This window comes from Scaptodrosophila lebanonensis, unplaced genomic scaffold, assembly GCF_003285725.1.
Source record: "Scaptodrosophila lebanonensis strain 11010-0011.00,11010-0021.00 unplaced genomic scaffold, SlebRS2 tig00000053-arrow-pilon, whole genome shotgun sequence".
NCBI lineage: Eukaryota > Metazoa > Arthropoda > Insecta > Diptera > Drosophilidae > Scaptodrosophila > Scaptodrosophila lebanonensis.
In genome coordinates, this window is record NW_022060548.1 from 6,470,409 (window position 1) to 6,484,569 (window position 14,161).

General features: G+C 37.4%; 2 protein-coding genes across 3 annotated transcripts; both read right to left on the reverse strand.

The window, feature by feature from the left end:
- Positions 1–2,026: 2,026 nt before the first annotated feature.
- On the reverse strand, positions 2,027–3,949 carry LOC115624242 (pro-corazonin). The gene is made up of 3 exons (XM_030518861.1): positions 3,911–3,949; positions 2,665–2,911; positions 2,027–2,605 (listed from the first exon to the last, which is right to left on the reverse strand). Exons 2-3 carry the CDS (start codon positions 2,868–2,870, stop codon positions 2,338–2,340), a joined length of 474 nt encoding a protein of 157 aa, XP_030374721.1. The 5' UTR covers positions 2,871–2,911; positions 3,911–3,949; the 3' UTR covers positions 2,027–2,337.
- Positions 3,950–4,744: 795 nt separating this feature from the next.
- LOC115623718 lies at positions 4,745–13,614 on the reverse strand. Of its 2 annotated transcripts, none has more exons than XM_030518200.1 (8): positions 13,570–13,614; positions 6,483–6,596; positions 6,167–6,415; positions 5,575–6,105; positions 5,412–5,515; positions 5,234–5,351; positions 5,013–5,169; positions 4,745–4,951 (listed from the first exon to the last, which is right to left on the reverse strand). In XM_030518200.1, exons 2-8 carry the CDS (start codon positions 6,520–6,522, stop codon positions 4,831–4,833), a joined length of 1,320 nt encoding a protein of 439 aa, XP_030374060.1. In that variant the 5' UTR covers positions 6,523–6,596; positions 13,570–13,614; the 3' UTR covers positions 4,745–4,830. The 2 variants fall into 2 exon arrangements, with proteins under 2 accessions (XP_030374060.1, XP_030374059.1); XM_030518199.1 differs by lacking the exon at positions 13,570–13,614 and adding an exon at positions 7,917–8,388.
- Positions 13,615–14,161: the final 547 nt, after the last annotated feature.

The following is a 14,161-nucleotide window of genomic DNA, read 5'->3' on the forward strand; positions in this document are numbered from 1 at the left end:
GTAGAACAACAATACAATATTTAAGATAAAGCCATTCAGACGATATATCTCTCGCATATAAGTAGTAAGCACATAGTTGTGATTACAATTGGCATACAATTTGGAAATATTTGAATTTAAAATTGTTTTAAAAACTTACTTACATACGAGTACTATACATTCAAAAGAATGGGGTTAAAAATAAATAATAAATAAATAAATAATCAATAAATAAATAATAAATAAATAATAAATAAATAATAAATAAAAAAATAAAAAAAAAAAGAAGAAAAATAAAGAAAGAATAAAAAATAAGAAAAAAAAGAAGAAAGATAAAGAAAGAATAAATAAAGAAGAAATAAAGAAGAAAGTAAAATAAGAATATAAAAGTAAAAAGTAAAGAAATAAAACAAAAAAAAATAATAAAAATAAGAATAAGAAATAATAATAATAACTAATAAGATAAGAAATAAATAATAAATAATAAATAATAAATGAATAATAATAAATGAAATAATAATAATAATATGAAATAAATAAATAATAAGAATAAATAAATAAAGAAATAAATAATAAATAATAAATAAATAATAAATAAATAATAAATAAATAATAAATAATAAATAATAAATAATAAATAATAAATAAATAAATAAATAACTAAATAAATAACTAAATAACTAACTAAATAAATAACTAAATAATTAAATCATTTTCAAAAGAAAGAGTACAACTATTTGTTTTTGGTTTTAATGCTTCATTATTTGCTTTATTACATTCCGTTTTTCGTGATTTATTTTATTGAAAGTCAAATTTTGGTCAATTTTTTTAGGACATCTTATGTTTAGGGTTATTTTCTTTACATACAATTATAACTTTTTTATTGTGAAGCTGATATCCAACTTGAAATCTATTTATTGCTGAGCCACAACTCCAGAAACTATTGAACAATCTTTGAAGGAAGTTCGCCGTTGAATGAGGCCTCTGGGTCCGGCCATCAGTTGAAACCGATTTGGACTTGCCCGCTCGTTTATTGATGTGCTCCTCATGGCAGAAGTCGGACACTCTCTGGAATTGGCAAGAAGAGGCGTTAAAAGGAGCTTTCAATACAATTTACGCCTACATGGCGCCTAGGAGGCGCAGAGCATCAGCATCCGATTCGATGACACCTACACTCAATAGCACTCAACGGTGACATTCGCAGAGGTCCTGGCAACTGTCTGTTCTCTCTCTGTCTCTGCTTGTGTCTGTCTCTGTGTCTGTGTGTGTGTGTGTGAGTCTGTCCGGGTTGCTGGGAACTTCAATTGCATTTTAATGCAATTACAAGGATGTCAGGATTCACCACCCAATTGGGCGCGTAACACCCCCGAAGGCCCACTTGACATTGACAATAAACAGCATGGCCAGCGCTCGAATATGTCCTGCGTCCTTAATTTCACTTTTATTTTTCGTGCTGCCAGCGAGATTAAAAGATATAAATTCATATTCCCCGAGCAACCGAGCAGTGCGTTCGAAGCGTGCGCTTTGAGTGCGCTGCGATGTCCTCGCAGTCCTTGTGTGTGTGTGTGTGTGTGAGCTGTCTATTGTCCTCCCCGAGGATCGATTAGCTTGTTAGGAATTCAATTTGAAACTGTGTGTTTGCTATGCATTGTTCTTTTCTCGTGACCAGTTCATATATCTTCCTGGTGAAGGGATTGCGTGAATGATGAGCCGATAGCAAGGCTTATGGCGGTACGTTTGATTGCCGCACTGTCCGCTTCCCATGCACATCCTTGCGACGCGTTTATGACTTGGCAGGCAGGTGCTGGCAGCAAACTATTGCCCAAACCACTTAAAATAATTAACTGCAAGATGCTGGCAACTCGCTGCTCATCCCCCTGCCCGGCCAAACCAAATTGTTTCTGCCGGAACGTGCCAACAACATTTTCGCATCAGCATTTGTCATAAATGCGCAATTATCCTGCCGGAAGCGAGCAAACGAAACGAAACGAAACAAACAGCCCTCCTCCGTACTCGTAATTTGATTGAGGCATTTATTATACGCACTTCTTTCCTTTACATGAATATTTGATGGGCGACAGCGCCGGGCATGGAAATGAGCCGCCAATATAATTAATAAATATCCAACGCCACTCTCAAGATTTACAATATAACATAATTACTAGATAACTTCCTCTTTCTTTTTTTTTTTCTTTTTTTTTTTGTTGCATTTTTGTAGCATTTTCCTGCTAATATCCTCAGAAACGTTCCGCGTCTACGCCACTGCCAGCCTCCAGAGCGCAGTTCAATGTGCCATTATCGATTCAATCCATCCAATCCATCCAATCCATCCATCTGCTCTCCATCCGCTCAACCCCTTTAATGTTTGTTATAATCGTTTGGCTCCGATGGGGGACCCCCAGCCTCTGCCGCCGCAGCCGCTGCCGCATTGAGCTCCTCATACAGCTCGCTTGATTGATGATGGGGACTCGCATATAAACTGTTATCGTTATTGTTATTATTGGCGCTGGGGCGAGCGGGGGCGTTGAGGCTGCCGATGTCGGGCTTGTTGGCGTTGTAGGCTAATGCTCCTGCGTAGGATCGATGCAGATTGCTGCCCACAAAGCGCTGCAGTTGCACCAAACAGCTAAAGGAGACGCTCGCATTACAAACACACATTTCGAAGCCATTATCCTGCCAACCTACCGTTCCAGCTTGCGTTCGTTCTCCTGGAAGTCGTACAGATTGGCGAGCTGCTCGTCGCCACGCTGGAAATGTCCGCTACTCAGCAGTGGGCCGGACAAGGGAGCTCGTTTGCCATTCGTCCAGCCACGGGAGTATTGGAAGGTCTGCCCCATGCAGGCCATCGACAGCGTGAAGAGGAACAGAGGCAGAAGCAACAGGCGCATCATTTCGGATCGGTGCCCTTGGCGTTTGCTGAATCAAGGGGGAACTATAGATTAAGAGAGGGGGGTCTAGTTTTAATGAATGTAGGAATGATGAACATTTAATACGACTCTTCTAAATTTGAAACAAAAGATGCTTGCAATCGGTAGCAGTTAAAAAAAAAAAAATTAAATTAATAAGACTATATAATACAAATAAACCACTAAGTTACTTTTTAAAACGACAAAAAGATATATTTCAAATAATGCCTAAAAATTCTCTTTTCAATTAACTCTTTGTTTGGCACAATCTACGATTTGAAAGGTTTTTGTTTTATTCAATAGAAAAAAGTGTTTAATATATATATAAAATAAATTTTTAAAAAACATCACCTTCTGCTGAGAATTCAATTCCCAACTCTAATACTGTTCTTAAGTTCACCAAAAAGCTCTTTTTACACCAATGAGCTTTAAAATGTAGCTTTTTGTCGCGTTCAGCACACAAATCTGCGAATTGGGTCATAGGTGGCGCTCGTGAATTTCACCATGACTATTCAACTAAGTGGTGTGTTCTAGCAGTATGGTGAATATCCCGTAAGTATGCTACAGAGTGCTGCCACCATTACTTTGAAAATACGTCATGGGTTCTTTTTTCAAGAATATGAAATTCATTTTCCACCCAAGTATTTGAAATTTTGTAATAAATGCACAATGAAATGAACATATTTTCAACCTAAAGAGCAAAGCACTGCTGTTTTATTACAACAGTAATAAACCCTTTGAAATATTCATTTCAAATGTATTCATTCTTCCATTCATACTTTTTTGTTGTGATTCTTCCTCTTAATGAAATACATCTTTAGTTCTCGCTTAGTATGGATAAATGACCAAGCAATATTTTCACGACTAATATGGCTCGGTTTTGAATTGAAATTCAACCACCAGATATTTAAGTTTCCAAAGTTTTTGCACTCTACATCATCTTATCGAATTGTTTAACTTTTCCGCATTCACAGAGAAACGAATAGAAGACAGGATATGAAAATAATTTCTTTGCACAGCATTACCTTTTTGAAGTCTCAATAGGTTTGGCGAACTGAACGCGAACACAGAGGAATAACGTCTGAGCCTTTGATGGCAATAGCCATGGCTTTTATAGCAACTTGCGAACAGGCGAAGGAGCAAGCCAGTAGTAATTTTATTAAGCCCCCCAACAACCATAAAGGACTCAAGGATAGCGGCTAGAGCATGTGTGAAAAATCAACACCATCCGCAGCAGCCTCTTCCTTGGCCTCAAGGCACACACACACGCGCCCGCACTTATGCAGATTAACTGTGATTATTAGTTGCCAATTGTTTCAAGTGTGGCCAAAGCGGTATTTAGCACCCATCCTCCCTCCCACACATCCAGGCACATTGCGGTTGGCTGCGCAGTTTGAATGCATTTGTTGATTGAAAAATTACCACTTGCCCTCGAGTTGTAGTCGAACGAAAGGATTGCTGACGCATTTGCCGAAAGATTCAGCACGGGTTCAGGGCAAAAACAATTTGGTGCTCTTTTAGTGCCCACACGTTTGTACGATAAAAATCAGCAGTTCATTTTTAAAAGAAAACTATTCTTAGCCTTTTATGTAAGCCTAGCAAGAAGGTCAATAAATCGAAGAGTTTAAGAAAACCACTTGATGTCTGACGATTTTCTTCGAAGAACTCTTTAGCTCCTTATTATAATCATATGAGGAATCTTTTAAGTTGGCGCCTTAGATCGCTTTAAATCTTTAAAATCTTTCGACAGCTTCAGTCCAGGTGAGCGTGTTTTAGAAAAACTTTGATAATCTATCTACTTCTTCCTCTGTCTTTCTGCTAGACAAGACATTGTAGAAACTAATCGAAAACACATCTTCGAAGGTGGCAATAAAATGTTGCGAATGCAAACGTTTCTTATTTTTAGCTAGAAATATGTACAGGGAGTAATTCGTGGGTGTTTTGGTTAAAGACTAGTTATTTCAGTATCCGGATTTGTATGGCCATTGTTGGCTCCATTCTGTGCCAGCTCCACGACATTTTGTTGATCCTTGGCCTTCTTGCGACGCAACAGGAAGTAACAGAGACTTGAAAAGGGATAAAGGAATATATAGGAGATATAAAATTGAACCCCAACTCGTTACTCACATGAACACCAGTACATTGGGAATGTAGAATATTTCACCAAACAGCCAAATGGCGCCCGGAAATGATTCAATAGTGCTCTGGTAAATGGCACTGTAGATGGGCGGAAAAATGAACTGACCAATGGGCTCGCTTATGCCGAATATTGAATACATTTTGCCTCAAAAAAAAAGTACAGTTCAGATAGGGATTGAATATATATTGTAAGTTATGGGAAAACTTACTCAATTCCTCGCCATCCACGATGCTCGAGCCAATCGTTTTAATTGCAATTACACGCAGACTAACAAGCATGTCCACTATTCCAGCCACGTAGAAGGATGTGGTGTCGGTTGAGAAGGCCTGAAGAATGGAACGAACTTAGGAAACTATTTTCGGGAGCTTCTGTCGATGCCAACTTACAAACAAAACACGCGAAACGACAATGGAGACGGCCGAGAGCATTCCAATGACAGGGTCGGAGAACTTGAGAAGCTTACTTAGAATGGCAGTTCCAATAAAGGTGCCTGCGAAATAAGGAAGTAGAGAAGAATCATTGTGGAATATGGCTTCAATGGCCACTTACCTATCAAGGCCAAGGCCGATGAGAATGTTAGATAGATGCTGAAATCATTGCCGTTCCAGTTCAACTTTTTCAGCGTATAGCGATACCAGTAATCGTTCTCGCCAGAGACCGGACCAAGGGTTAAGAAATAGGCCGAGATCAGCAGAATTAATAGCATACGTCCGTTATTCTCGCGCTTAATCAAAGGGAACTTAATGCAGTCGATGACTAGCGTGGGATCGAAGAGTTCGCGACACAGAGAACGACGTGGCGGTGGCACATCGAGCTTCGGTGGCTCGTGCTTTACTGACGGCGGTTCCATCTGTGGCGCCAACTCGAAGTTCACATTCTTGTGGACCAGCTCATCCAAATTTGTGGTCTCGTAGGCCATGTTATCGGCTGCATGCCTGGGCGGCAGTGTCGCGGGTAGTGGTGGGGCGTCGTTCTCATTGGGTTTCGGGGCCGCTTTGGAGGTCGCCTTTACCTCCTTGATGAAGAAGACGATGTAGAGTATTGCAATGACTTGGAACACAATGGCCGAGGCAAAGGACCCTTTAAGATAAAAGAGATATTCTTATATTTATGTAAAACAATGTCAAACACATTAACTTACATGTGTAGCCCAGAATCTGGAATAAGTAGCCACTGATCGGTTGTCCAATAAATGGCACGGCCGTCACAAACATCGCGAAGATACCAAAACGGAAGATGCGATCATTTTCGGGTGTGGCGATGGTTATGTAACTGTAGATGGCCATCAGACAGAAAGTCAGGCCTCCAAATAGAGCAGGCACTATAGCCTCACAGTAGGCGCCAAATTCCATCGGCAACGAGTCGAAGAAAATGGCCGAGATGAGCAGACCTGCACAAACATAGGTTATTAGATAATACTCCAGCCATATATATACAAGCTCTGGGTTGTTACTTACAAGTGAAGGAAAGTGCCTCCCCGATTATTGGAAATATCATGCAGGGCTTGCGTTTGTTGTAACGATCGCTCCAGCCACCCGCGAAGAGCAGCACGATCAACGGAAATATTGCAGCTGGGAATGGAATTGTTTGAATGCATTGAGAGAAGTGGCTAGTGGAACCAGACTTAATGGTAAACCGAAGTTCCCAGTGCTGGGAACTATGCACTATTGTTAGAAAGCAACCTCCCCGCTCTAAGAAACTCACTCACTGACGTGAATGGAAACAGTGGCCCCAGACTTGAGCGACACACCCCGTTTCATATTCAAAAATCTTAGCGCAATAGACTGGGAGTTATTTTCTAGATTTCTACAAAGTTTGAGAAATACTTTAATCATCGATCATTGATCACAACAAGTTGTGTGTAGTAGGGAGAACTTATTAAAATCATGGCTAAGACTTAGAGGGAGAACTTATTAAAATCACAGCTAAGACTTGGATATACTAGATTCCACTGGACTGCCAGAACCGATAAAGCGCCCTTTAGGCAGAAATTCTCAAAATATCGCTGCAACCTATTAGTCTACTATCTTATACTTGGCAAATTATTTGACCATAAATATTGACTTCAGGTTGAATTTTTGATTCCCAAATAATCGCTAAACTCAAATTCCACCTCTACAGTATAGTATGTAGGAGGGATCAATCAAATAAGATATATGTAATATCTGGAAATAATACAAAAACAACTCGTAGAGTGTCGTCTTCTTTGGATTTTGCTGATGCAATGCATTGCAATTAATTTATTGTGCGCTGCTAATAAAAAAGTAATAAATCAAATAAGAGCATCACAGAAAGCAATTCTACGGATGTCGTGCTAAAAACAGTTTCGAGAAAGGAAATCAAAAGTTGACCCAACTATCATCTATTAGCTACGATGGGGCCTTCCTTTTTATGCATGTGTCGCATAAATAATACAACACTCGAAGACAGTCAGAGAAACACCTTCAAGAATGTTGGCGGCGCGTTTAACCGAAAATGTTTGATGTAATAAAAAGAGTCGAACCGGTTTGGTCATTTCTATTTATTGTTAAAGCTAGTCGTGGCTTTAAATTAATCAACTACCCGTATTCCCGCAATGGCCAGCAATTTAAGTGGCGGACTACGAGAGAGACTACGTGCAAAGAGACCCAGAGGTGCAAATTAGTGGACCAATCAGCGCAAATGAAACGCGCATCTTCTCATACTTGTATACTTTTATAAGTTTAGCTAAAATTATGAATAAATAAAAACAAAACAGGGTTTTGGAATGCAACACTGTTGTGCTTATAATTGTTTGATTGAGAACGCAACAAGAACCTGAATTTGGATATGAATTCGAAGAAAATGCAAATTTCTTAAACCTGGAACTGGTTGTCTAGCGAGGAATCTCAAGGTGGGTGAGGGCTATTTACCTATGGGAGCCCGCTTCCCCGATACTGCAGACGCCAATATCTGTGCCTCCAGCTCTGCCTTGCAAACAGTGTAGTTGAAGCCTTCGGAATAGATGCCCATCTGGGCCTGTAGGTTGGAGGCGCCTTCTGTGGTATTCTCGAAATTGAAGTCATCGCACTCGATTCCCAGCACCGATTTATCCAATGTGGTGTCACAAACGGCCTTACTATAGCCAAGATTTACGCGACAGGCCTTATCTAGAGGAAAGTTCTGCATGGCCACGGAATTGAAAACGGAGGCCATCAGATAGAAGAAGAAAAAGGGTTCGATCACCAAATATTGGCGATATCGCCACAGTTTCTGAAAATAATTCAGCTTGGGCTCAGTGACAGCCTCAGGCTGTATTGTTTCCGTTTCCGTTGCCATTATTGATTGATTGCTGATTCTCTATATCGGTATATCGATTTAGCACATTTCTTTATCAATATCGAGACTTGAAGACGCGCACGCGCCAAGTTCTAAACACAAACTGCCTTTTAGTTTCGATCTCGCGCTCAACCAGAGGCAGAGGCGGACACAGACAGAGAGACAGTGACAGAGACAGAGACAGAGGCTGCGTCATTTAACGCACCAGAAACTTGTTCATTAATTTATTATTTTTTGGTTTGTTTTGCCATTTAGCCAACAAAATAATGAAACATATGCCATTTCGATGGCATACGATGAGCTTTTCAATTTGCATACGTTCTGCCCAGCTCCGGCGATCAGAACAAACCCGTACGAGCTCCGACTCTGCCGCTCAATCAACAATCAATGCATCCACATATCTCTAAATATATGTTTATAAATTTTATTCTCAGCTTAGCATGTTTGTTTTAATTGCGGCTTTGATTAGCAACAAAACAGTTAGCCTAGTATAAGGGTGTGTGTAGTAGAGCTGTGCGTGATGCCAGAAAATATGATCGTGAAATTCAAAAAGTGAATACGAACGAAGTGAAAAATCGAACAAAATTGCTTCAGAAAGCATAATATTTAATTGTGGAAAACAATTTAAAAATGTGTAAGTTTTTAAAACCTGTAATTAAAACCGAAATGTGTTATTAAAGTTTAAAAAATAAACCTTTATTTGGATCTGGAAAAATGAGATTATTTTAGTTTTAAGATGAAGTACGAAAAATGCCAATAAAGTTGGGTAAGTTAGAAAGTTCTTTTTTAAAACATTTTTTTATACATTTAAGAACGTTTCTTTTAAACTAAACATAAATAATGAACTAACTGAACGCTCTTCTATTTCGAACAATGGCTGTACCAAAAAGATTGTCGCAAGCTAGATTAATGCAAGAGGGGTATTTCTCAAACAACATTGATTCTTAAGGGTCCCTTTAATGGTATATTGTGTTTCAAGATTAATGTATACCTTTTTTTAAATACGCTTTTATAGACCGAATAGTCAGCTTCTTTATTATTCTTAAACATTACTGATGCGGTTGGAATTTTTTAACATTAATTGTCCTTTATTATGTTGTAATGTTTTTTCTGCATTATTTTTTAATAATATTAATATTACTTGGTAAGCAAATAAGTAAGTGAAGTTAATTTTTTCATTCAATTTTTCGCGATTTTAATTTTTTATTTAAATATAATTTCCTCTGTACTTCTTACAACAAATATTAAAAGCTACCTTTAATTAAAAGTAATAACAAAAAGGAAAAAGCAATGGAATGCTTGCTTCCAATATACATATATTGTGTTTGTCACGCGCACATCTCTAACACATCGTGAGAAGTGTTTGTGGTGGTCGAAGACTCTCAATGAAAATGTCAAAGTCAAAGTCGCCGGCATGACGTATAAACAAGTTGTAGCCAAGTTATCAAACAATAATACTAGCGACCTGTTCTAAGCCTATTAAAAAAGACATTGACAGCGTTAAACAACTAGTATTAGAATATTCTTCGGCAAATAGTCTTGCTTAATCCAAGCAAATGAGTGCTTTAAAAAATATATAATCCTGAAACAAATATACTTATATTTTATATTGAATGTTACAAGTATTTTAGATCAACAGACTTTGTAAATTATTTTAAAGTGCTGTGTCAGTGTCTATTTTGTAAGGTGATTCGAGTTTAATTTTTCTGGTCTTTCTAGAGATTATTTTTCAAATCAATCTGTGGATAAGTTTGGAAGCTCTGCGTTGGCAAGGAATTGAACAAATTTATAATCTTATGAAACAAAGTATAATTCCTATGCCTGTGATCATCATCTTGTAATGATATTAAAGTAAACTAGCATTTTTATATTCAATCGATGATTGAACTTCATATGGAACTTGATCTAAAAGTGCTTTACTCAACCCCTGAGAGTTCTTTCAGGCTGAAACGAGAATAGACCTTGAAAATGTTGAATGTTTGGCTTACTTAGCTAACTATTTGACATAGAAAAACTAAAGCTAAAAACGTATATTACAGCCAGATTAACTTGATTATAATTATACTATATCCTATTTGCATTTATAGATATTCATATTCATAGTTATGTGTATCTAATTCCCCATACGATGCTGTGCAAAGACCGACAATCACCCACAAGTGTAAAACTCGTAGAGTGTCGTCTTCGTTGGATTTTGCTGATGCAACGCACTGCAATTAATTTAATGTGCGCCTCAAATAAAAAACAAATAAATGAAGAAAGTGGCATTTCGAAAATGTTCAGAACCCACAAAGCGGGCGTCATTCTATAAATAGTAAACAAATTAAAGTGCTGACCCGACTATCGCAGCCATCCATCTTCTCTAACGACGTATTGCTAACAAGAAATGATGCTTTAATGCACATAAAGCGGAAATATGTGCCATAAATTAACAAAGAATACGAATACAGAAACAGAATCCCACAAAGAATTTGCGCGAAAATATTAGATGTAACGAAAATAGTCGAACCGGTTTCGTCATTTCTATTAGCCTATTAGGCTAGTCAATGCTCAAGCTCAACATGGCTTTAAATTAATTAAATACTCATGTTCTATCAATGACAAAGAATTTAAGAGTTAGAGAGTCGTGCGAAGAGATTAATTAAAACTAATGAAACGCATATCCTGTTATTATTTAGAAATATTTTTGAGAGTAAAATGAAAACAAAACAATATTCCGCAAGGCTATACTGCTGTTATATTAGTTTGAGAAAGCACCAAAGAGCTAAATATACTACGCATTCGAATTAAAAGAAAACAAAAAAAGTTTAAACACAGAACTGGCTCTCTAGTGAGGAAATTCAAGGTGGGAGACCGCTTCCCTAATGCTTTGAACTGCGCCATGCAAATTATAAATACTTGTATAGATTGTGTATATATTTCAATTTTTTATTATGGACATTATAAGCTTAATACGAACTACTGTTTTGACATCGCCACTATTATTAACCAACGACAAATATTTTAAATATATTTACAGCTGTTTTTAAAATCAGCCTGCCATGTTAAGGTGCCAAGAATGGTAATTACATTTCTGACCTCAGAGGAATTTAATATACAGTGACGAACAAAATTATTGGCACAGTTGGCACGTCTGACTTTCGCACAGTGTTTCTCCATGAAATATGGTGATATTTAAATAAAACAAATTTTATTCATATACATTGATCAATTTCCTACTAAAATTACTTTATTTCATTCATTTATATTTTTCCATTAATTTAAGAAAATTAAAAATATAAAAAAACAGCCGTTTTCGCCTGAACAAAATTATTGGCACACTTAACCAAAAATACTTAAAATTAACATAAATAACCGTTTTTAAACATAAATTAATATTTTGTGGCTAAGCCCTTATGTTTAATGACTGCTTCCAAGCGTCTGGGCATCGAAGAAACCAAACTTTGAGTGGTTTCTGATCCAATATTGCGCCACTCCTCCACCAGTGCCACCTTCAGCTCGGCCTTTGTAGATAAGCGCGTTTTTTTACACGTCTATCTAATTCTTCCCACAAATGTTCGATGGGGTTTAGACCTGGAGATTGGGGCGGATGCAGCAAAGTATGTTTTACATGATGTGCAAGCCACATGCGCAGATCATAAGCCGTATGCTTTGGGTCATTGTCGTATTGAAACGTGAACGTGGCTGGTATGTTCAACTTTTCGGCACTTTTTTTTAGATTTCTCTTAAGGATATCTAAATAATACTTTTTGTCCATAGTTCCTTCTATAAATTCAAGTTCGCCAACACCACCAGCGGACATGCAGCCCCACACAATGACGCCTCCACCACCATGCTTTACAGACATAGCGATGTTTTTTTTTTCCAGTTCCGTATTAGGCTTTCTCCAAACAGTTTGGCGGCCATCAGATTGAAAAATGTTGAATTTACTTTCATCGGAAAAGATGACATTGTTCCAAAAGTCCATCGGCTTACTCAAATATTCGTTTGCATAGGCTAAGCGCTTCTTCTGGTTGACTTTTGAAATAAGTGGTTTTCTTCTAGCAACGCGGCACTTGTATTTAGCTTTGTGCAGTGTCCTCCGAACCGTAATCGGGTGAATATCTTTTCTAAATTCATTTTTAACCTGAGCTGCAATCTGTGTTGAAGAGATTTTTGGGTTCACCTTCACCTTCCTGATGATCTCGGTGCGTTCCCGGTCGGTCAAAGCCTTGGGTCGACCAGTGTGCTTAGCACTCTCCAATGTTAAGGCTCCTTTAAAACGCTGGACAATGCTCCGAATGGTAAACCGGCTTCTATCCATAATTTCTCCAATCTCAGCATATGATTTGCCTTGATTATGCAAATACAAAATTATTTTCCGCTGAGATTCAGTGGTTTCCTTTTGTTTGCCGCTCATTTTGTTAAAATCTTAGAGATTTTGCTTATAAAAAAAGGCACTGCGTGGTTTTTAACTCAAACATTTACAACTATGTCATTCCAAATATAAACATAACGGGGTTTTGAAAAAAAATTTTGCTATATTGTTGAAATTTTGAAAATATAGTTCACTATTACCCAAGTGTGCCAATAATTTTGTTCAGGCGAAAACGGCTGTTTTTTTATATTTTTAATTTTCTTAAATTAATGGAAAAATATAAATGAATGAAATAAAGTAATTTTAGTAGGAAATTGATCAATGTATATGAATAAAATTTGTTTTATTTAAATATCACCATATTTCATGGAGAAACACTGTGCGAAAGTCAGACGTGCCAACTGTGCCAATAATTTTGTTCGTCACTGTACGTTTTAAAATAAATGTAGCAGGTTATTTTATACCGCTTTGGGCCCTTTTGTTGCGGTCAGTCTTCATGGCTTCAATAGTTTCCTAATGAATAACCAAAGTGTCTAGCGAGGATTATCAAGGAATGTGATTTCCCAATGCTTGTCTGAATGTCCGCAAACCTCTAAACTGTCTTACATGTTTAATGCCGAGCTTGAAAATAACAATCTAGAAGTCCTGTTGGTTCCAATGCATGTGGCACATCCTTCGCTAAGCGTTGCTTTTGAAGTTCTAGTTTCATGTGCAAAACTGATATGAAACCATCTATCTATCTATGTACATATATCCACAGTTTAGTTTTTGGAACTTCCTTCCCAGCGAAATGCCTTTATGGCCGCTGCTCATCTTCATCGACATTTAGTGCAAAAATAATTATTGCAATTATGAATAAATGAAAGAGGTTTAGATAAATAAATAGTTACCGTCAGACAAGCATATTCCAGACTGTTAGTCAAAGTTGTGTTATCGCTTTACTTTCACATCTTAATGTTTGTTCTTGTCCAAGTTGCAGACTTGATTTATTTTGGATTTTCGCACATAAGTGTGACTGCATTTGAAAAATGGGAATATACAGCAATGGCGATTAATATCTAACTAAATAAAACCAAAATACCAAAACGCTTTTACTTTTTTATTGCGTCGAAGTGGCAGCTCCGGTCACTTCAGCAGCCCTGGATTTCAAGCGAAAATATTACCCAAATGCCCACTAACAATGAATTAAGTGTTCAGAGTTTTATTGGTAGCACTTCAATAGAGCTGACTAACAGATTATAATCTTGTCATATTTTAAGAGCCAAGTAATGCCATACATTTTTGTAGACTGCTCAAGAAATGCTTACAGCAACTGCGACACAGTAGGCTTCATATAAATTGTTCATTTTAGTACAACAATTGTAGATCCTACCGACATGTACATACATACATATATTGTAAAATTACTTTCAATGGAAATAAGATTTTAATAATTTGAAATCCTCATTAAACTGGATTGCTTGTTGTTTACATTCACAATGC

Excerpts from the sequence above, each read along its gene's own strand:
- LOC115624242 (XM_030518861.1), bottom strand. The coding sequence starts at position 2,870 with ATGATGCGCCTGTTGCTTCTGCCTCTGTTCCTCTTCACGCTGTCGATG. Across the intron at positions 2,606-2,664 it reads AACGAACGCAAGCTGGAACG|CTGTTTGGTGCAACTGCAGC; the intron begins GTAGGTTGGCAG and ends CGTCTCCTTTAG.
- LOC115623718 (XM_030518199.1), bottom strand. The coding sequence starts at position 8,322 with ATGGCAACGGAAACGGAAACAATACAGCCTGAGGCTGTCACTGAGCCC. Across the intron at positions 6,597-7,916 it reads GGGGAAGCGGGCTCCCATAG|CTGCAATATTTCCGTTGATC; the intron begins GTAAATAGCCCT and ends TTCCATTCCCAG. Across the intron at positions 6,106-6,166 it reads CCAGATTCTGGGCTACACAT|GGTCCTTTGCCTCGGCCATT; the intron begins GTAAGTTAATGT and ends TTTATCTTAAAG.